Source organism: Amaranthus tricolor, chromosome 13, assembly GCF_026212465.1.
Source record: "Amaranthus tricolor cultivar Red isolate AtriRed21 chromosome 13, ASM2621246v1, whole genome shotgun sequence".
Taxonomy (NCBI): domain Eukaryota; kingdom Viridiplantae; phylum Streptophyta; class Magnoliopsida; order Caryophyllales; family Amaranthaceae; genus Amaranthus; species Amaranthus tricolor.
In genome coordinates, this window is record NC_080059.1 from 22,251,137 (window position 1) to 22,274,742 (window position 23,606).

A 23,606-nucleotide genomic window follows, 5' to 3' on the forward strand; every position below is an offset into this window, starting at 1 on the left:
GGGCAAAATAAATCTACGTGCAACATTATACAGTAATTTATGCAATGGAGAAAGAATATTATGACTGATCTTCCCTTTCTTTTGTTCAACCCCCAAAAATTTAAAAATTGTCTTTTCATTAATTCCAGAGAAAACTAATTTTGTACCAACGCAATATGTATCAAAACCAACATTAGGAACACTAAACCATTCCCCCAACAATGCGCTATTAAACTCTAATTTTATGTTCCTAACCATACTAGAACACATTCCACAGTCATTGGAAAAGTTTGAAATAAACTCTCGCATAAGATTTGGAAAAATGGAATTGCAACTAAAATTTGTCATCAAAATCTCCCATTCTTGATTTTGTAAAATGTCATGCAATTTAGGAAAATAAGTAAAATCATACCAGTACTTGTCTAACCCAAATCCTACAGAAATTTCTTTTGCAACTTCTTCAGCACTATTAGGATCAGCAAGCTTCGAACGTTTGACTACTTTGGAAGATGATCCACCTTTTGGTGATGAGATCTTGCGTTTTGTACCAGTAGGTTCAGTAGATTGTTTGGTTGATGTATTTGTGGTTTCTTTGGTGGTGAGTGGTGCAGCATCCAGTAATGGTGGAGGATGAACCACTCTCAGAGGTTTTGGCTGTGATTGTTTACGGGATTTAGGGGTTTTCTTTGAGGAACTTGGGGTTTTCATTTTGAAGTGTTGAATAGATTGAGAGATAGGGAGAAGGACGGTTTCTTGAAGAGGAATAGAGAAGGCGTGTGAAGTGTGAAGTAAGAGAAGGGTTTAATTATGTGATGAAATGACGGTTTCCTTAAGTCCAATCCCTTTAATGCTCTAATCATAGTGTTTGATATGGAAAGATTTTGAAGAGATGGGATTGAAAACCGTTTCCTATTGTTTTTAATTTTAGTTGGCCGTACATTTTTAAGAAAAAAATGAAATATGAATAAATTATGAATATTAAAGTAAAATATGAAAACAAAATAAAAAAATGATGAATTATGATATATAAAAAAAAATTATAAAGAAAATAACGAACATATTGTTGTGGTCTGATCAAACTAACAACATGCAAACAAGAAAATATTCATAGTACAAACTTCATTACGTGTTTACCTGATCCATGCAATAATTGATTTTCAATCAAAATTTTGAGGTTGATTCCTGACCCTTTTTTTTCATGATGCTTCATTGGAAATTTTATGCAACCAACTTTAGTGGAGCTTGATCATCCTAAGTTCCAATCTCATCTTTTCATATTGTTCCCTTGGAAGCGGTTTGGTCAGAATGTCTGCAACTTGTTCATTAGTATTGACATGCTTTAATACAATATTTTTGTGTTCTACATTATCCTTAAGGAAATGATGTCTAATATGTATATGTTTAGCTCGTGAATGATGCACTGGATCTTTAGATATACATATGGCACTGGTATTATCACAATAAATAGGAACACATTCAAATTTAATACCAAAATCTCTTAGTTGCTGTTTTATCCAAAGCATTTGGGAACATCAAGCTGCTGCTGCCACGTATTCAGCTTCGGCTGTGGATAATGCAACCGTGTTTTGTTTCTTGGAACTCCATGAAACTAAACAAGAGCCAAGAAATTGTACCATACTTGACGTGCTTTTTCTATTAACTAGATCACTTGCATAATCTGCATCACTAAAACCTTTTAAATCAAAAACATCACTTTTAGGATAAAATAAGGACAAGTCGTCTGTTCCCTTCAAATATCTTAAAATTCGTTTGACTGCCGTGAGATGTGATTCTTTAGGATTTGATTGAAATCTAGCACATAAACCAACACTAAATGAAATATCGGGTCTACTTGCAGTTAGATATAATAAGGAACCTATCATGCCTCGATACATTGTTTGATCTACGTTAGTTCCTTTTAGGTCTTCATCTAATCTAACATTTGTAGCCATTGGTGTATGGTTGGTTTTAGCGTTGTTTAGTCCATATTTCTTTAGAAGTTCTTTTATGTATTTTTGTTGATGAATAAAAATACCATTTTCAGTTTGTTTAATTTGTAAACCAAGGAAGAAATTTAGTTCTCCCATCATGCTCATTTCAAATTCTGTGCCCATTAGGTTAGCAAATTCCTTACATAATAAATCATTAGTAGCACCAAAAATAATATCATCAACATAAATTTGAACAACCAAAATATGAGAACCTTTATTCTTAAAGAACAAGGTTTTGTCGATTTTTCCTATAACAAAGTTATTTTGTATCAAAAACTTTGACAGTCTTTCATACCATTGCCTAGGAGCTTGCTTTAAGCCATATAGAGCTTATTCAAGCTTATAGACATGATCAGGACAGGAGGTATTCTCAAAACCTGGAGGTTGTTCAACAAACACTTCTTCATCAAGAAATCCATTTAAGAAAGCACATTTCACATCCATTTGATATAACTTAAAGTTCATAAATGCAGCAAAAGAAATTAAGATTCTAATAGCCTCTAACCTTGCTACCGGAGCAAATGTCTCAGTATAATCAATACCTTCTTGTTGATTGTACCCTTTGACCACGAGTCTTGTTTTGTTTCTTACAATTATTCCATGCTCATCTAGCTTATTCCGAAATACCCATTTCAAACCAATTACCTTCTTGCCTTTTGGTTTGGATTCTAAGTGCCACACTTTATTTCTTTCAAATTCATTTAGTTCATCTTGCATGGCTACTATCCATTCGGAATCCTTTAGAGCTTCTTCGTGATTTTTGGGTTCAAGTGATGATAGGAACGCAAAGTGTGCACAAAAGTTTCTCAGTTGAGATCTGGTTTGTGTTCCCTTATTCATATCACTTATAATCAGATCAAGAGGATGATAACTTTGGTATTTCCAAGGTTTAGGCACAAATTCTCTGGAGGGAACAGTAGCATGTTCTGATTCAGCATCTTGATTTGCATTTTGTTCAGCTACTGGATCATCTTGGTCATCTGCGGGAACAGCTGGATTGGGAACAGTCTGCTGGTCCTGTTGTGCTGGCAGTTCCTGGATTTGGTCAGTTTCCCCTGCCTCTTCTTGTATTGACTGTTCACCTGCTGTTCCTGGATCTTGCATTTTAACTCCTTCATCATCTTCTTCTAAATTTGCAAGACCTATTTTAATATTATTTGTTTCCTGTTCACTTGTTGAAAAGTTAGTTTCATCAAAAATTATGTGAATAGATTCCTCTACGCACATTGTTCTCTTATTATAAACTCTGTAAGCTTTGCTATGTGATGAATAACCGAGGAATACTGCTTCATCACTTCTTTCATCAAACTTACCTATATTTCGTTTACCATTCACATGAACAAAACATTTGCATCCAAACACACGAAAATAGGAAATATTTGGTTTAACACCTTTGAGTAATTCATAGGGTGTCTTAGAAGTGATTGGTCTTACTAACACACGATTCAAAATATAACATGCAGTATTGACGGCCTCGGCCCAAAAATTCCTAGGTAGACCACTAGCAATCCACATGGTCCTAGCCATTTCTTCTAAGGTTCTATTCTTCCTTTCCACCACTCCATTTTGTTGTGGTGTTCTAGGAGCGGAAAAATTATGATTTATACCATGTTCATTACAATAATTCATGAAGTTTGAGTTTTCAAATTCTTTGCCATGATCCGATCTAATGTGAACAATTAAATTATTGGTAGATTTTTGTATTTTATTAGCAAAAGATACAAACTCATCGAAAGCTTCATCTTTGCTTGCTAAAAATAAGGTCCAAGTAAATCTACTAAAATCATCAACTATGAAAAACACGTATCTTTTGCCACTACGGCTTTGTGTTCTCATAGGTCCACATAGATCCATATGAATTAATTCTAATGGTCTAGAGGTAGTCACCAGAAACTTTGATTTAAAGGATGACCGCACTTGTTTTCCTTTAGCACAAGGATCACAAATTTCATTTTTGAGGAATTTTATTGCAGGTAATCCTCTTACTGGGTCTTTTGATCTTAAGGTGTTAATCAATGAATAGCTAGCATGACCTAGACGCTTGTGCCAAAGAAGTGGGTCTTCTTCTATAACACTTAAACACGTTAGACTGTTTCTGGGAACAGTGTCCAGGTCCACCACATAGGTGTTCCCTTTTCTGATTCCCTCTAGTACAGGGTCTCCTGTGTTGTTTCTAGAAATTATACATCGTTCAGAAGTAAACTTAACAGAGTTACCTTTGTCACAAAATTGAGAAATACTTAAAAGATTGTGTTTTAGATTCTCGACTAAAAATACATTGTCAATGGCATGGGAGCTTGACCTTCCAACTTTTCCTTTGGCGATTATTTCACCCTTCATATTATCACCGAAGGTTACAGTTCCCCCATCATACGCTTCAAGTGAGAGAAATCTAGATTTATCACCCGTCATGTGCTTGGAACACCCACTGTCGAGATACCATGAGTTGTTCCCCCTCACTTGAACCTGTAAAGCAAACTAATGGTTAGTTTTAGGAACCCAGTCAGCCTTGGGTTCCCTGTCGATTAAATTTGAATCATGTTTCTCAATCCATATGCATTCGACATAAGTTTCATTTGCTTTAGTGTGCTGTTCCCTTTTTACACATTGATATTTTAGGTATCCAATTTTACCACAAAAGGAACAGATTTTACTATTAGGGAGATCTACATAGACCTTTTTCCTTTTTTCATTCTTAACATAACCTAGACCTTCTTTACTCTTGGTTTTAGCATTTAGAATCCATTTGGGAATTTCATTGATTTTCCCTTTTCCTCTTAAGTTAATTTGATCTTTTAGAAACTTATTTTCTTTTTCATATGATTCTAATTTTAATTTTATTTCTTGAAATTCCGTGCTAAACACATGAGTGGTTTTATCATTTTCAACCAATTTAAATCCTAGCAATTTGTTTTGATTTAATTCAATGTTAAGAATAATGAAATCCTGTTTTAATTTCTCCAATTGTTCTTTTAAGATGATATTCTTATCTAAAAAATTAAAAAATCTACTTTGCACATCGATCCTAAAGGAATTTAGGTATGAGATATGATCTTTACTTAAGTTAAGGTCTTTCTCAATTTGGAGACACTTAGCTGTTTTTTCATTCAACTTTTCTTGTGTCTCTAACAGCAATTTGATTAATTTATTCTTACTTAAATTAGACAGTTGTTTAGGAGATGGAGTAGAAGACATTACCTCTTTTTCCTTAGACTCTTCATGAGATGCCATGAGACATAGGTTTGCTGTTTCTTCTTCCACTGGAGCTTCTGTCTCAGCCTCGCTCTCCGTATCACCCCAAGCTGCGATCATTGCCTTTCTAAAATCAGTTTTGAAGTTTCCCTTTTTATATTGTTTTCTAACTTCTCTTGCTTTTCCCTTGCCCTTCTCATTTTTCCATTGAGGGCAATCCTTGATGAAGTGATCAGTGCTCCCACACTTGTGGCATTCAAAATTTGTCTTCAAGTTAGCAGTTCCTTTTTCTTTGTTGTTTCTTTGATTTCTATATCTGCTGTTCCTAAAGAATTTTTTGAATTTACGTGCCAACATAGCAGCTTCCTCTTTACCAGCGTCTGACTCTTCACTATCATCTGCTGCCAGAGCCAGTCCTTTATTACGGGAACTGTCAGCTGTTCCCAAATGCAATTCATGAGTCATGAGGGAACCAGCCAACTCTTCCAAATTAAACTTGGTGAAATCTTTGGACTCCTGGATGGCTGTGACCTTAGCTCTCCAGCGTTCGTCTTGAGGAAGACTCCTAAGTATTTTCCTAACTTGTTCATCAACGGGAATAATCTTACCAAGAGAGACCAATTCATTCGTGATATTTGTGAACCTGGTGAACATCTCTTGAATGTTCTCTCTAGGTTCCATAACAAACCTTTCATATTTGGACATTAGGAGGTCGATCTTGGAGCGCTTCACTTCGCTGGTACCTTCATGGGTAACTTCCAGCAGGTCCCAAATCTGCTTGGCAGTTTTGCAACCCATAATACGATTGTGTTCATTGGGTCCAAGACCACAGTGAAGCAATTTGATAGAAAGAGCGTTCATCTCCATCTTTTGAAAATCTTCTTTTTCATATTCAGTGATTGGTTTTGGAACAGCTTCATTGTTGGAGTTGATGGTCGTCACCTCAAAGTCTCCAATTTCAATGACTCTCCAAACTTGATAGTTTTCGGCCTTTATGAAGATTTTCATTCTATTTTTCCAGTAAGTATGGAATTTCCCATCAAACATGGGTGGCCTTTGTGTGGAGTACCCCTCTTCCATGCGCTCGTTCATCTTCAACATCTCTGTGGGAACAGGATACTGCTCTCAAGGTTTCCTGATTAAATGAGGAACATAGCTCTGATACCAATTGTTGGAATATGAAGAGATGATCAAATGCAACAACAGGGGGGGTGAATTGTTGTGTATTGAGTTGTACTACGTTTTTGCTCTAACTTGCGGAATTTTAGAGCAAAATAAAACTTAAACTTAAGAAGCAAGAAATAAAAAAGAGACAAAGATTTTACGTGGAAACCTTCTTGGCCTAATAAGAAGGAAAAAACCACGACCCCCCGGGATTTCAAAATTCTCACTATGTTAAGGCAATCAATTACAATTACACAAAACAATGTTTGCTTCACTCGAAGCTTCTCTACTCTAGGCCTAATTCTCTTTCTCTATTCTCCTTCTCTTTCTCTTCTCACGTTTCTCTTCTCTATTCCCTTAGACTTCCCACAAGTCTAATTACAACAAAACACTCATTAACCCTTACAAGGCCAATTCTCAAGAGATTAAAAATTAAAATAATTACTTAAGAAAAATATAATAAATTAATTGGCATTGGAAAACTGAAAATATTTTTCTTAAGATGATCTCCCTTTAATGGACACTCTTTGATTCTCTTGGATTCTCTTGGATTCTCTTAGATTAATTTTTGGTTCGAGCAAAGTCCCTTCTATTTATAAAGGGAACAGCCAGCAGTTACCATAAGCATAACGTCCACTATCTCGCACATACCTCCACTTCCCCACGTTCTCAAAACAAAAGGTGGTGGAATTAAGAAAGTGTCCGGCTGTTATTTGCTCAAAGAAAAATCAGTTTCCTTAATGCTAAAAATAGCATAGGAGTTAAAAACATAAGATCCTAAAAAATAGGAGATCTAAATCTAATAAAGAAAAAGTCTTGGGCTATTTTTAGAAAACCTAAAAATAGATTTGCCAATTAACTTACTAATTAATTTAAGCAATTAAATTAATTCTAACCCATTACATCAACTTAAAAACAGAAAATAATTAATTCGCAATTTTCCAGTCGATGTTATTCTCCAGACCTGCTACGTAGGAACAGCATACTGTCTCCAGCTTCAACTTCAGTCAGAATGTTCATTTTAGGAACAGTAGACTGTACGTCTACTTTGAACATTATAACACTTATCTAACATCTTGGACATATTAAGACATGTACATCTTCCACGAACCAAGTCATAGGCTTCATCAACGATTCAAACTAAATCGGATATATACCTACAAAACAATCTCTAAAAATATGTTTGTTTATTTAAAAGTGAAGTCGTCATCAAAACCTTAAGAGGCCAACAAATTATACTACTTTATATTGTTAATTATAATTAATAAAGTAGGTTTAATTCTAACGGTAACAAGTTCTATTGCGTACGTTGTTATCGCGTAGGGTTCTTTTTCCGATTTAGCATTCTTATAATAAATAGAATAGTTATAAACAAATATATATATATATATATATATATATATATATATATATATATATATATATATATATATATATATATATATATATATATATATTTATATATATATATATATATATATATATATATATATATATATATATATATATATATATATATATATATATATATATATAAGAGGAATTTGGGAAGGCAGCCGATTGTGGGGTAGTATGGGAGGAGTTTTGTAACTCCTCTCATAATTGTGTATTAGGCATATTTAAGATGGGTCTTTAGTTCCTTATTAATTCTCAAGCCTTTCAAGCATCCTTAATCATCATTTTAATCATCTCTTGAACATAAAAAAATTCAGAAACATTTCTTCTCCTTTGCTCCCTATTGTTTTCGGCATTCTCAAGAAAAAAAAAAAAAAAAAACTTTGTTGTTCAATCCAATCTTTTGTTCAAGGGGTAAGTTTAGTTGAATTGTTATTTAATTTATTCATAAGATTTCTAAGGTGAAATATATTTTATGTATGATGATATCCTATGAATTTTAGGAGGATTAAATATATTTTCTTTTATATATAATTTTCTCTACTAATCCTTTAATAAACTTCAATTTTGTTAAAAGGATTGAGTTATGTTTCTCATTTATATTCTTTAGCAAAGTTTAATTTGTTAAAAGAATTAAGTTAATATTGATATTGAAATAAATTTCTTTTGTGATTTACATTTCTCTAACAAAATTACAATTTGTTAGTAGGAATTTAAATGGTATGGATCAAGTAGTGTAGTCATCTAAGAATTTATAAATCCTTTAGCAAAATTGGATTTGCTTGAAGGATTGTGTATTTATATATATGTCTTGATTCAAGAAGGATGGTTTTTGTTTTATGATTCTCTACAAAATTTTAATTTGTTAAGAGAATTAAGTATTTAATTTAATTATCATAATTTGTGGAGTTTTAAGTCTCTTGAAGATCTTATGGATGGGCCTATTCTTTTTATTTTAAAGACTCTTATGCTTTGATGATGGGGTTTTTGTGTATGAATATATATATATATAATAACAATAATAACGTAATGGGAGTTCCGGACAGCAGATGCTGTCTCGGTATTGGTGCCGATTCGGAAACGTTAGTCGTTTCCGTTGTTGGTTTATGTATCCGATGCGTTAAAACAAAAACTCGTTAAACGCTTAAAATAATTGAAAATAGTAATTGGATGTTAGAAATTATGAAATTTGGTACCCAAGGTAATTGACGCGTTCCGAACGCAACGGCGAAGTCGGATTTTTCATTTGAATTTTCTAAACTGTCCAAATCGATCATTTAAGTTTCTGGTTCAAGTTTACAATTTGGAACTATTAGGAATTTGATGAAAACATTTAAAATTATCAAGTCTTAGTGATATCTTAGTGGTATGGAGTGGATTAAATGTGGAAACACGATCTAATATGTGATCGTTTTGTGTGTGTTATTTAGGACCTCGATTTATAAGAGGGCGAAATTCCTATTGTGCTTGAACAAGGTGTGTTTGCAGCGATTAAAGGTACACGCTTAGACCATACTGTTTAATGGTTGTGCAAGTAGTGTTGTTTCATTTCTAATCGAGGCATTGTAAATCAAATAAGGATTAGACACCTCAAATAATATGAAATAATTAATTGAAAATTGAGAATTTATGTGTTTGTCACCCAAAGGGGTTGACGTTTGGTTATGTTACCCAAAGGGGGTTAGCGATTGGTTCGGATTATTATAATTATTGTTCCCTTGGCAGTTTTGGATCATTACGGTCACCATGGGGGTATGCATACTTTAGCCTTTGGCGACCCGAACAGGACGGGCAACGTCTTAGGTCGGTGGTTGCCTTGGGATTAGCTCTCCCAAGTGTATTCCTCCAATAATATTTGAATTTATACTTGAACGACCCGAACAGGACGGGCAACGTTACAAGTTGGAATTATCTAAAAATGAATGGTTTATACTTGAACGACCCGAACAGGACGGGCAACGTTACAAGTTGGGATTTATTAATAATAAATGTATTAGAGCCTATGCATGCTAGGATGAACATTTTGCTTGTATTCAACCTGTTTGATATATGTATGAAGTCTCTGACGTGTATTGGTTGTTCTTTGGAACCTGCTACGTGTTGTCATACGACGTGCAGTAGGTTGACTGTAGGTGGGGGGCTGGAGTGAGGACTTGGCTTAGAACCTGTAATTATCAAGACTAAGTTATATTTTGTAATAAGTTTATGAGTCGAAATAACTCGGTTTATGTAACGAAAGATTATGACGATTTTCTTTTTATTTCGCACAACTTTTTAGCTAGTCTAGAGGCCGGTAGGCTCTCGAGTTGTATGTAAAGACTTCCGCTGACTTGTTTTCTTTGTTTGGCATTGTTTCCTGTGTTGACTATATTCCTTTACCATTGGAACGTTGATGATCCGAGTGAAAAATGAATTTTCAGTGTCCGTTTGTGAACAGGGATCATGATTTCATATGATTTTCCGGGTCGCTTAAACCGGGCCGTTACACATAGATATCGATATTAATCGATTACCAAAGACATTGAGGATATTAGTTACAAATTAACACTTTTCTTTTTTACATTGTTGATTTGTATCATGAAATTTGTCTAACTTTTCTTTTTACTATATCCAATTTAATTTGTCTTAATTTTATTTCACAAATTCTTACTTGAGACAGTCTTTATAAGATACTTCTCTATTTTGGGCCAGCCCAAATAAAAAAATAAAAGTAAAATAAAATAAAATAAAATAAAATGGAAGCTTCTCTCACTTCTCCATTAACTGCGTAACTGTTCGACTTCCCTCCATAAACTAAACATTTATGTTGTCTCTTTCAATGACATTCTCTCACTTCCCTCATTGACTACTTTATTTTCTCTTCTATTAACTGTATACTTTTTTCATTTTGCACAAATGTAACCCTCCATTAACTGAACCTTCTCTCATTTTTTTTCTTTTCTTTCCCATGGTGAACAAGATGAAGAAGAAGAAATCAACAACTAATTGATGGAAGTTAAAAAGAAAATTGAGGAAAAGTAAAAATCAACAACTAATGCGGAAATTCTGGGTTTCTTCTCAAATCACATTACAATGGAAGATTTAATGTGAGAATTCGGTTATTATTCGAATACATCTCAAATTTAAGACAACAATAATGTTTTGCAAGGTATGAAAAGTAAAGATTTTATTTGTTGAAAATTTTTGTAATTATAAATGTACAATCTTCTAATTTTGTTTTTTTAAATTAAGCTTTATCAATATGAAAATCAGTGATGTTAAAGAAAACAACAATATCTACTATTTGGGGAAGGTAATAAAATCAATTGTGGTTCTTTAGATTTTTTTTTAAAATTAAGTTTCATTAATGGTTAAAAACAGTGATGTTGAAGACGACAACAATGTCTACTGTTTGGAGAAAGGTAATAAAAGAAATTATGGTTATAAATTCATATATTTGGGGATATAACCAAATATAATTAGTATTAACTGTGAACATTTGATATACGTTGATGTAGTTGAGAGTATAACTTTGTTTAGTGTGGGTTATATTATTTTTCGTTGGGATTATAGCATGCTGTAGTTGGGAGTATAACATTGTTTAGTTGAGATTATTACATAGTTTAATTTGGGCTATAACATAATTTAGGTGTGAATATAACATTGTTTAGTTGGGGGTATAGCATTATTTAGTTGGGATTATAACATGGTTTAATTGGGACTATATCATTGTTTAGTTGGGGTTATAACATTAATTAATTGGGATTATAATATTAATTAATTGGGATTATAACCTGGTTTAGTTGGGGTTATGACATAGTTTAGTTGAGATTATAACATTGTTTAGTTGGGGTCATGATATAGTTTAGTAGGGGTTATAATATATATTAGTTGGGATTATAATATAGTTTAGTGGGTGTTATATGTTCAAGTTGGGTCTTAACACATTTTTTATACATATGATAATCTAATAAATTTGCAATTTGTTTATTGTAGTGTTGACAAGTAGGGCTGTTTAAAAAACTCGACTCGCTTGATCCAACCTGGCGACCTGCATCATAATTGGCGGGTCATTTCATTAAAAATTGTAAGTTACGGGTCAGGTACCCGACCCGCCTTAATTGAATCGGGTCATGGGCCGCAAAATAATTTGTAATGAGTACCCGATGATCCATTAGTATAGAAGGGAATTTTTTTGGCTGTACCCTTCTCTATTGGGCTACTGGCGACGTGGCATTATGAGTCTATGACAATACAAGTTGTAATTTGCAAATTGCAAATTGCAAATTGCAATTATGCCCAACCATTTCTCATTCTTTCTTGACTTCCTCTATTCCCAATTCTTTCTTGACTTTCACTTCACATTTTCCTCACCTTCTTCATTCTTCACTTCGTCTCTTTCAATTCTTGATCTCATCTGAGTCTTTCACAATCACAGACTCAAGGAATTTTTAATTTGTTTGATTTTTTCGAGGTTTTTGTTCTTAGATTTGATTTATTTTGTTTTTATTTATTGTCCTTAGTTTATATTGTTCTTGTTCTAAGAGTAATTACTAATTATATTGTTTTTCTTCTTATTTTTTGCTATTGATCTTTTATTTTTCTAGATTGTTCTTTTATTCTTATTTTTTTTATTGTTTTTCTTTAAATTTTCAGTCTTATCATTTTTTTTATTGTTATTTTGTTATTTCATTTTTTGGCTTCAATTTTCTTTCAGCTTGTTATTTGTTATTGTAATACTGTGTTTGATATTTTTCTTGGTTATTTTGATTTTGAGTATTGAGATCAGTATATTGTACAAATTCAGTCTCATCATTCTTTTTGTTAATTTTCTTTCAATTTATTACTTTTGGGTGTTTGAGTTCAATTTGTTATTTAAATTTCTTTCATTCTTATCTTATTATTTATTTTCTAAAATTTTGCTAAAATAATATGCAGTAAATTCTGCCCAAAAAATACCATAAATTAAATCGTGTACCCGGTGTCTTAGTACACGCTAATGAATACCCCTATTGACAAGAATATAAGACAAACTGCAAACCTCATTTCTTTCTATCCAAATGGAAAAAAGGCCGTAAAGCTAACTCCCAAAACAAATCGAGGATGTTAGATTATTGGATTTGAAGGATTGCTCAAGACGAAGCCTTTGGTTTATATCGTAGTTTTGACAAGAATATATATACAAGTTTTAGTTTATATATTTTAACACATTTATTGTTTGTAGTTCAATACTTTTTATATATTAAATAATTAAGTTGATATACTTAACTATTGCTATTGAAATAGGACAAAATTGGTTTTATAATACTACAAAATTGGTATTATTATTTTATACAATTGGGTGTTGATTATGATTTACATTTTTCCTTGATATTATTGTCACATTACAGTAGTTGTGTTTATAATTTTATAAAATTAGTAGTATAACACTATATAGTTGGGATTATAATACTACAACATTGGCATTATAAAATTACACATTTGGTATTATAATTCTACAAAGTTGATTTTATAATATTAAATTGGTATAATACAAGCAAATGTTGTGATACTACAAAATTGATATTAAATTGCTATCTTTTTGGACTTCTTTGTTTTTTCCGGCTCATTCTATGATCATACAAGCAAATGTGTTTAGTTATAATATCTATTGCGTATAATTATATTACCAAATGTTCAGAATTATAACTCTAAACCTTTTTAGAAATAGTTTTGTTCAATCAACCTATGTTTAATGTTCATATTTATAATACCAATTTTCTTTGGTTATATCCCTAAATATATGAATTTATAACCATAATTTCTTTTATTACCTTTACCACCAAACAATAGGCATTGTTGTTTTCTTCAATATCACTGTTTTCCACCATTCATAAAGCTTAAAATCTTAAATTTTCATACCTTTCAAAATATTATTGTTATCATGAATTTGAGATTTATTCGAATTACAATCGAATTCAAGCATTAAATCTTTCATTGTAGTATCTTTTGAGAAGAAAACTACAATGGTATACCTGAAGCTTTTAAATGGAAGATGAATAACTGCTTTGTTCATTTTTCAAGACTCCTTTAAAAATGGGAAAGAGGAAACGGAACAATTAATAATTCAACGTTTTACATTCCTCCACGTGAATTTTTTGAAGATGCCAACAATTTATTTTATTTTTTAAATTAAAATATATTTGGCTGACTTTTGAAAGTTGTTTCTAGTAAAGACGGTCTCTCAAGAAAGGAGCTGATTTTATTTGTGTTCGTGACTCACATTCTTTTTTTAATTTTTATCTACACATCTAATATTTATTTTTAGTTATTAACGTATTTTACCCGTTTTTCCATAAAAAAACCACTTTACAACTTTTAAATTTTTTAAAAAAATTTTATCAATTGTGAATGGGGTAATTTTCGAGCAAAAGAGAGTATGAGTACAAAAACATTGGCTATAGCGGATACTGTATAGTGTATAGTGTTGACAAAAAGCATTAAAAAAAGGAAAAAAAAAGTTAACGTTAAATTTGAATTCAAAATTTAAATTTAAATTTAAAAAGGAGATGTTAGATACGCTCGGGCCTGAGGCTTAAATTCAAACTTCATAATCCCTCTCCCTCCCGTCATTGCTCATTCATTTCTTCATTCATATATTAATATTGTTGATGTTTATCTTAATTCGTTTCTAATTCAGAAATACTCATTCTCATACGCATTGTTAGGCTTCATTTTTCAAAATGGCGACACACAGGAGAAGTTTGGGTTCGTCAAAAATGGCATCCTCATCTTCTGAAAACTCTAAACCCATTCCCAACAACAGGAAGCGACCCCCTCTCTCTAACTTGACCAATCAAACTCGTCCCTCTCTTTCTCTTGCCCCTCTTGTAAGTCTTTCTTTTTCTCTTCTACTTCTGTCTGTCTTCATCCCCATCCCTTCTTTAAACAAGCCTTCCCACACTTCACTACTAATTATTGAATTCAGTTTAACTTTTGATACGTACAAGTACAATTGGAATTTGCCAATACAAGTATAAATCTTGCTTTTCTTGGAGTGAATTGCTAATTATATTCTTGGTCATTATTAGTATTGTTTATTGCTTTCTAGTTTCTTCCTTGGGGAATCTTTGTCTACCCAATATTGTAGGTGTATGTATAATTGACTTTGTGTTTGTAAAAACAATGTTCATTCCTCTTTGATTTCAATCCTTTGAAACTAAGATATTCCATGTTTTTTAATGGTGTTCTGTTCTGTTCTGTAATGTTGTTTCTTTACCTTCATCATCATCATCATCATCATCATCATCATCATTCTACCCCGCCCATAAAATCTATGACCATTGTGTTCATTCTTTTCCTTGCAATCTACAAATGCTTTGGTTTTATTATACCAGTATCCTTATATTGGTGTAAATTTTACAAGTGATGGATATAATTTTATGTTGTGAAGGTACCTTGTGCTTCAGCTAAAAGTGTAAAAGCTAAAAAGGGATACCCTACAAGCATCAACGATACGAACTTGCCGGCCTTGTGGGCTGAAAAACCCAATGCTGTGGCAGCGTCAAAGATATCTTTGGTTAGAAGCAAGGCCGCTTCACTTAAAGTATCTCAGACATATGTCTTTCAAGCTCCAAGTAGAATGGATGTTTCTCCTAGTTTATCCAATGGAGATTCTGTTTCTATGGAAGATTCTATGTCTACATGTGATTCATTGAAGAGCCCTGAAGTTGAATACTTAGATGATAGTGATGTAGCTACACTTAGCTCCATTCACAAAAAAACATCTGAAAACTTCCAGGCTGATGACCATATGGATATTTCAGGTTTGTTATCTATCTCAATGCTTGACAAACACTTAATGAAGTTGAATTCGGAAGTGTAATCAATGGAATTAATTCTAAAATATTTATACATGTTGAGTTTCCAGGGAATGGCTGCAAAAGAGAAATCCTTTCCGAAATGGAAGTTGACCAAGTTGTTAATGTTGATGACAAGTTTATGGATCCTCAGTTTTGCACTACCATAGCTTGTGATATCTACAAGTATTTGCGTACATCTGAGGTTTGATAATATTTCTTATCCTTCCTAAGCTTGGTAATATTTCTTATCAAAAATAGTATATTTACTTCAATCCTTGTATGTACTTTCTATCAGACATTGAAAAGACCTTCAATAGACTTCATAGAGAAGATACAGAAAGATATAAATGCCAGCATGCGTGCCATACTAGTTGACTGGCTTGTAGAGGTATTCCATCCTTTAATTACTTTCATTGTTTTGTCTGCAATCTTGTTCTTAGAGATATCTGAAATACAATCAATATCTAGGTTGCTGAAGAATACAGGCTTGTCCCAGATACGCTATACCTCACTGTTAACTACTTAGATAGATATCTCACTGGAAATGCTATAAACCGGCAACGTTTGCAGCTCTTGGGTGTGGCTTGCATGATGATTGCAGCGTAAGTTATCATATCACTCACTAATTCTTTTCAATCCTAATCCTAATCCTAAATCCCAATCCTGAAGAAATTAAAAATTGTGCAGAAAATATGAAGAAATATGTGCACCTCAGGTGGAGGAGTTCTGTTACATCACGGACAACACATACTTGAAGGAGGAGGTTTGATGATTTGCTCTCGTTTTTATTAACAAACATGAGTGTCTTGAATTGCAATACTTATACTATTGTAATTGTAATTGTAATTGTAATTTATAAATAAAGGTTCTGGAAATGGAGGCTGCAGTGCTCAACTACCTCAAGTTTGAAATGAGTGCCCCAACCATAAAATGTTTCTTAAGGAGATTTGTTCGTGCTTCTCAAGCAGTTAGTGAGGTTCCATCTATGCAATTGGAGTGTTTGTCGAATTATGTAGCTGAATTGTCTCTCTTGGATTACAACATGCTTCAGTATACCCCATCATTGACTGCTGCATCAGCAATATTTTTGGCCAACTACATACTTAGCCCATTACAAAAGCCTTGGGTATGTAATGTGCCTATAATTACTTCAATTCATTCATGTTTTCTTTATTTTTACTTATAATAATATAATGACTATTTTTAAACAGAACTCAACTCTGGTACATTACACTCTCTATGAGGCTTGTGATTTACATGAGTGCGTCAAAGCTCTTCATCAGCTATGCTTAAGCTGCCATAACTCCAGTTTGCCAGCAATCCGGGAGAAGTATAGTCAACATAAGGTATAACTACAACACTCCAATACCTCAACCTTACCCCTTGTTCCGTGAAATATAATTCGCTATTTAATTTGCCTTTGAATTTGCAATTCTTTCAAAAATAGTCTAAATCGACTTTAATTTGCAATGCGACTAGTGAATCATGTGAAACTGTCCTTGTTTATAATATAAATTTTGAATTTTGATTTTTGAATTTTGAATTTTATAGAATTCATATTATGATATGATTATGGTGTTGTTTTGGCAGTACAAGTTTGTAGCAAAGAAGTATTGTCCTCCCTCAATACCCTCAGAGTACTTTCTCAGTGGAAGAAGCAAATAAAGGAGTCCATAAGGTTGGATGTTGTGTTGCGTTGGGTTGCGTTGGGTTGCGTCCGGGGAAGCAACAAGGCATATATTGCAGCAAGGCTTATGTCATGATGTACGTATGATATGATGTAAGAGATGAAAATCATCGTATATCTCTCGAAAAAAATCTACTAACAGCAGCGGGAAGGACGTTAAATGGTTACTTATTGTAACCCCTAATGACACAGAGAGCCAAAGAAAAAAATACTCCTAGTCCTAGGGCTGCAGGATGGAGAGTGGGAAATGGAAGGAATTTAGTTAGTGGTCAAAAACTCTTAAATCTCTTTGAATCATAACCTCTCTTTGCCCCACTAGTAAGTATTAATTCTAGAGAAAAGACAATGGGATTCCCTAATTGAAATGCTTGCACATTCTTCATACTTTGTACTCACAAATGCTTATTTCTTGCATTATTGAAATTAAAAAACCATGAATTGAAATTTAGAGGTGTTAACTATAATAATTCTGATCAGGTTAATTTGGTTTTTGAGAATTTTTAAACATCTTGAAAAGTTTTTTATTTTTGTATAAGTTATTTCAAGTTGAGATGACAAAAGCTAAGATGATATATATTCGATTTAGTTAATCAAATTATTCTTTTAAACAACTCTAAATTTTTGCATTATTCTAAATTAATACCCATCTACAATTATTTTCCTTGAAAGTGAAGGTGAGAACGGAATTTATTCCCATCCACCTAAAAAAGGATGGATTGTGTTTGTTCACGAAGGTTGAATCATGATAATACATTCTTATTCAAAGGTGCTGCTTTAAAGAACCAAGATAATTATGGTACATTAGTGTTTTCTTATTTATTTTAATGTCCATTATACATAACAATTGTATCTCATGATAATGCACGTGATGGATTCATTCACTTATTCCATTTAAAACTCATAAAAATTTAACATAATGTTTATTATAAATTTTTCACTAATTTCTAAGCAATTGTATAATCAAGTTGTCATCATCATCATCCTATCCACTGTATTTTGCTCATAGAAAAACTATGGACAGGGTCTGAGGAGGGAAAGACGGCGGCAACTTATACCCATAAAGGAGAGCAGCCAGAGGAGTTCCCCGGCTCGAGAAAGATAAGGAGATGTAACTACACGAGAAAGATAAAATAAATGCCTATAAATAAAAAAAATAAGTAGAACCAACTACAAAATAAAGGAAAAAAAAAACTAATAATAAAAGAAACGAGAGAAGCAAGAAAGCAAGAACACCAAAATATAATCTAAGAGGACATTAGTAGTCTAAAACATGGATATGACGCTTTCAACTACTCCTATCCTTAGTCAGGCCCTTAGAGAGGTTTAACTCATGCAAGTCAACTTTTCTTTGTTCATCCCAAGTTCTCCTAGGTCTTTCTCGACTTCTCTTACCCTCTACTATAATGCTTTCTACTCTCCTCACAGGGGCGTCGAAAGTCTTTCTCTGCACATGTCTAAATCACCTCAATCTATTTTCGCGCATTTTTTCAGAAATAAGGGCTACCCCTGGTTTGTCCCTAAACTCTTGGTTCCTAATTCGATCCATCAATGTGTGCTCACACATCCACCTCAGCATACGCATTTCTGTAACTTTCATCTTATGTTCAAAAATCTTCTTTACAGGCCAACATTCGGTCCCATATAGTAGAGCAAGTTTGATTGCCGTCCGGTAGAATTTTCCTTTTAACTTGCTTGGGAATTTCTTATCACATAGCACCACGGTGGTTGCTCGCCACTTGAGCTAACCCGCATGTATACGATGATTTACATCTCCGTCAAGCTCCCCATCCCTTTGAATGATCGATCTTAAATACTTGTACTTGGTCATACTTTTAACAACTGCTTCCTCAATGGACACCTCTGGTTCACCTACCGGTGATGTCCCACTAAAGTCACAGCGCAAATACTCGGTGTTCGTATGACTAATGCGCAACCCTTTACCTTCTAAAGTTTCCCTCCACTCATCCAATTTATTACTAACCTCCTCTCTAGTTTCTACTACCAGCACTATGTCGTCAGCGAATAGCATGCACCATGGTACCGTCTCCCAAATAAATTAGAAATCTCTTCCATAATGACACTTAAATTGAAAGGGCTTAGAGCCGATCCCTAATGTAGTCCAACTTTAACCGGAAAAGGCTCTGTTATCCCCACCGGTGTTTGAATGTTAGTCGAAACTTTGTCATACGTATAGCCTCAATGTACATTGAAGAAATAGCTCTAGCCTTAAGGCTATCCCAAATGACACGTCGTGGTATGCTATCATACGCTTTCATCAAGTCAATGAACACCATATGCAGATCCTTCTTTCGCTCCCTATATTTCTCCTTCAGTCTCCTCAAAACATGATTGCCTCAATGGTTGACCTTCCTGGCATAAAACCGAATTGGTTCTCTCTAATCACCGTTTCCTGTCTAATTCTCCCCTCTATCACTCTTTCCCACAATTTCATTGTGTGGCTTAGAAGTTTGATACCTCTATAGTTTCCGCATACTTGCGTATCGCTTTTGTTTTTAAACAGATGTATTAGTGTGCTATTCCTCCATTGTTCTGGCATCTTATGTGTCCTCAAAATAATATTAAAGAGGTTAGTCAGCCAACGAATGCCCTCTTCTCCTAAACCCCTCCACACCTCAATCGAGATATTATCTGGCCCGACTGCCTTTGTTCTCTCCATCTTTTTAAGAGCTTCTCCTACTTCTTTTGTGGTAATATCACTCGTTGACCCATATTCCAGTGGTCTTTCGACGACAGAAATTTGATTATCCGCCTTCTTTGGTCCCCTAGACTCATTGAGTAGCTGAGAGAAATACTAGAGTAATCTGGTTTTGATGTCCTCTTGTTTCAGGAGAACTCGTCCTCCCTCATCCTTAATGTATCTCACTGCCTCTAAGTCTTGCCGCTGTTTGGCCCTAGTCCTCGCCAACTTAAAAATCTACTTCTCCCCCTCTTTGGTATCAAGCTTTCAATACAAGTCCTCATAACCACGGTTTTTTTTGCCTCCGTTACCGCTTTCTTTACCGCCCGCTTTGCTTTTTTATAGCTCACTCTCTTTTCAATCCTATCCTCCTCTTTCGTGTATGTCATAAGTTCCTTAAATCTCTTGTTTTTATCTTTTATCTTCTTTTCCACCTCATCGTTCTACCACCATAACTCTTTAAACACTTTTGGTTTATCCGACAACACCCCCAAGGTCTCTTTTGCCAGTCGGTATAGAGTTCCCCAAGTTCAGGGATGGGATCGGATCCTCCAGGGCGCCTTAACGGGAGTCTAGGTGGTGTTGAAGCTGGCTCATTCATGCTAGTCATCTTAAAGCTATGAGTCAGAACAATGTTCACCAACTCTTCTAGGAAACCCGTTTATTTAGCTCGTTTGTCCTTTGGTTGAGCGAAAGCAGGAATGAGAGCAGACGAGAATAGAAACTAACTCTCTCTCTCCGCGGGAAAGAGTCGGTGCTCTAGCCAGAATGTTTGCTAATGGTTTTTGCCATTTCACCCACATTTCATTCGCATCCTCTGACTGACTTGGGAAGCCTAATAAACTTATCTTACTTGACAGGGTTGTGACCATATCCCCTTTAAGTCTCCCCCACATGATCTTTCCCCTAGACTCGACCTTCTTCTCTACGATTTTCTTCCTCATCCTGAAAACCAGTACTAAAAACCTGTGTTGGGTGGGCATCTCTATACCCAAAACCACCATACAATCCAAGCATGAGGCCCGATCTCCCTTGCGCACTAAGAAATATTCAACTTGAGTTGTATGCCCGCCGCTCTTATATGTGATCAAATGCTCATCTTTCTTTCTTAAGATCGAGTTTGCTATAACCAATTATTTTGCTAGCGCAAACTCTAGCAAATTCTCCCCACTCTCATTCCTTGCCCCCAAACCAAACCCTCCATGTACGGAATCATAGTTGCCTGCATCTCTGCCTATGTGTCCGTTAAAGTCTCCTCCAAAGAAAACATTCTCATCTTTCGGGATAGTTCTCATGAGGTCTCCTAGGTTATCCCAGAACTCGCACTTCACTTGCACATCGAGCCCAACTTGGGGCCCGTATGCACTGATAATGGATATTGATCTCTTCCCCCACTATTATTCTAACTAGCATAATCCTGTCTTTACACCTCCTTACTTCAACCAATTGCTTTAGGATATCATTAGACACTAGGATGCCAACCTCGTTACGTCTGCCGTCCAAACCTGCATACCACAACTTATATCCCTTTATACCTTTTGCTTTTTGCCCCTTCCACCTAGTCTCTTGAACACATGCTACATGAATCCTGTATTCATTGGCCAACTCCAACGACTTGGTTTTTAGGGTACCTATGTTCCAAGTTCCCACTCTTAGTTCTAGATCCTACTTATGTTGCCCCCCTAACCCCCTCCTCCTTGGACCTGATCTCAGGTGACCATAATTGCTTCCTAACTCTATATTCAGCTACTATAGACTAAGGTAAAAGGTTACAATCAGGTCACTAACAGAGATCAACACAAAATAAACAAATAGATAAAATAAATGAATCAGTAAATAAATAATTAATTAAATGAAAGAAAGATAGAACACTACTAAGGGGTCGTTTGGTTCGCACAAGGGAATGAGAATGGAATGAGGAAAGAGAATGAAGGAGAAATGAATGGATTACCCTAATTTAGCCTAGTTGTTTGGCTGTGTTCAGAAAACGGAATGAAATGCTCATTGATTCCCTTTGTGACTGTTTGGTTCAAGTTAAGGAATTAAATTATGAGTTTTTAAATTCTTTTATATTTTTTCTAAAAATAACTAGTTATTATGTGATAAACTTGAAAACCTTATTTTTTTTAAAAATATCATTAACCTGTATCATCTTTTCCTGTAATATGAAGAAAAAAAAAACATAACTCTAAATAATATCTTTCTAGCTCCATTGATTACAAATAAAATAATAATAATAACAACAACAACAACAACAACAACAACAACAACAACAATAATAATAATAATAATAATAATAATAATAATAATAATAGCAATAATAATATAAATAAAATTAATAACAATTTTTTAAAAAAAACAAAAATTACCAGTCGCACAAAAAGTGCGACTGGTATTTTTTTTGTAATTTTTTTTTTAATTTCGAATTATGAAATTTTTTTGTTTAATTAATTTATTTTTTAAGTTATTGTTATTTAAATAAATGTTGTAATAAATTATTTTATTTTAATATAATAATATATTATGATAATGTTATTATAATAATTAATTTTGAATTTAAATAATTTATTTGAATGTTTAATTATTTTTTAATATAATAATAATATATTAATTAAAATTTAGTTGTTAATTAATTTTTAATTTTTAATAATAATTTTTTTATTAATTTAGTTGATAATAGTGTTATTAAGTCCAATGGCAAATTCGTAATTTTTTAAAGTCCAGGGGCAAATTCGTAATTTAAATTAAGGGGTGGCGATAAAATGAAAAGAGTGGCGAATTATAACAATACCCATAAATCAAAGTTCAATTTTAAGTGATGGGTAATGAAGGGGGGAATGGAATATGAAAGTGTGGGGGGGTGGGGAATGAGGGTATAATAGTTTGGGGTAAACCCAAAACTAAAATGGGGAAAGGAAATGATAGAAAATGGCAAACAAACAACAACAAAGGGAATTGGGTATTTCCATTCCTTTTCCCTTTGATTATTACCCCCAACCAAACGGCCCCTAAGTATGAAAACAATCCTTTTAAAAGTATGAGAATACTTCAAGATATGATAACAGCAAGTGCATATACAAAATACAACCAAAAAACAGATCCTCCAAATAACCCAAAACACCAAAAAGAATTAAAAAGTAAGCAGCTAAAACAACCTGGACCAATATCAAACACACCTCAACCTAAAGAGAAGCCAAGAACGAAAAAGACCAACTTACTAAAAAAACACTAACTTACTAAAAAATAGACAAACAAAGAAGACTAACAAAAAAATAAAAAAAAAACCCACTAAAACAACCTGGACCAATATCAAACACACCTCAACCTAAAAGGAAGCCAAGAACGAAAAAAAACAATGCTGGTTACCAAACAAGGTAAACTAAGAGAGCCCAAAAACAAAATCAAATCACAGGGGGCTAAAATCAAATTAAGAAGGAAATAGAACAACAAAGAAAAAAGGGCAGCAAAACAAAAGAAAATAATGCAACAACCAGGAGCTAAAATCGAACTTAAAAAAGATCGGCAAAACACTATGAACTAAACCGTAGAAGAAACGCAAACGGAGACCTCTACTATGAATGGATTTTGACTGCTTGTTGCTGGCCCACTTTCAGAGTTTTAGTTGTTAGCAACCCGCTGCCCTCAACAATTCCCCACTTGAACGAAGTTCCATTCCTAAG

At 33.7% G+C, this 23,606-nt stretch overlaps 2 protein-coding genes across 2 annotated transcripts; one reads left to right on the top strand and one right to left on the bottom strand.

Annotated features, from left to right (window-relative positions):
* Positions 1 to 14,252: 14,252 nt before the first annotated feature.
* Positions 14,253 to 17,676, top strand: LOC130799026 (cyclin-A1-4). Its single transcript, XM_057662135.1, has 9 exons — positions 14,253 to 14,569; positions 15,133 to 15,505; positions 15,610 to 15,743; positions 15,837 to 15,929; positions 16,010 to 16,143; positions 16,229 to 16,304; positions 16,407 to 16,667; positions 16,753 to 16,887; positions 17,132 to 17,676. Exons 1-9 carry the CDS (start codon positions 14,423 to 14,425, stop codon positions 17,204 to 17,206), a joined length of 1,428 nt encoding a protein of 475 aa, XP_057518118.1. The 5' UTR covers positions 14,253 to 14,422; the 3' UTR covers positions 17,207 to 17,676.
* Positions 17,677 to 18,165: 489 nt separating this feature from the next.
* LOC130798945 (uncharacterized) lies at positions 18,166 to 21,221 on the bottom strand. The gene is made up of 5 exons (XM_057662040.1): positions 21,149 to 21,221; positions 20,656 to 21,049; positions 20,415 to 20,543; positions 19,861 to 20,011; positions 18,166 to 18,210 (listed from the first exon to the last, which is right to left on the bottom strand). Exons 1-5 carry the CDS (start codon positions 21,219 to 21,221, stop codon positions 18,166 to 18,168), a joined length of 792 nt encoding a protein of 263 aa, XP_057518023.1.
* Between the last annotated feature and the right edge of the window lie 2,385 nt (positions 21,222 to 23,606).

What these genes read in the sequence shown, in the direction of transcription:
- LOC130799026 (XM_057662135.1), top strand. Translation starts at nt 14,423, where the DNA reads ATGGCGACACACAGGAGAAGTTTGGGTTCGTCAAAAATGGCATCCTCA. An exon ending in TAGTTGACTGGCTTGTAGAG is followed by an intron (nt 15,930 to 16,009) that starts GTATTCCATCCT and finishes ATCAATATCTAG; the next exon opens with GTTGCTGAAGAATACAGGCT. An exon ending in GCTTGCATGATGATTGCAGC is followed by an intron (nt 16,144 to 16,228) that starts GTAAGTTATCAT and finishes AAAATTGTGCAG; the next exon opens with AAAATATGAAGAAATATGTG.
- LOC130798945 (XM_057662040.1), bottom strand. Translation starts at nt 21,221, where the DNA reads ATGAGAACTATCCCGAAAGATGAGAATGTTTTCTTTGGAGGAGACTTT. An exon ending in CTTTCCCGCGGAGAGAGAGA is followed by an intron (nt 20,544 to 20,655) that starts GTTAGTTTCTAT and finishes TCTGACTCATAG; the next exon opens with CTTTAAGATGACTAGCATGA. An exon ending in TGGCAAAAGAGACCTTGGGG is followed by an intron (nt 20,012 to 20,414) that starts GTGTTGTCGGAT and finishes CAATGAGTCTAG; the next exon opens with GGGACCAAAGAAGGCGGATA.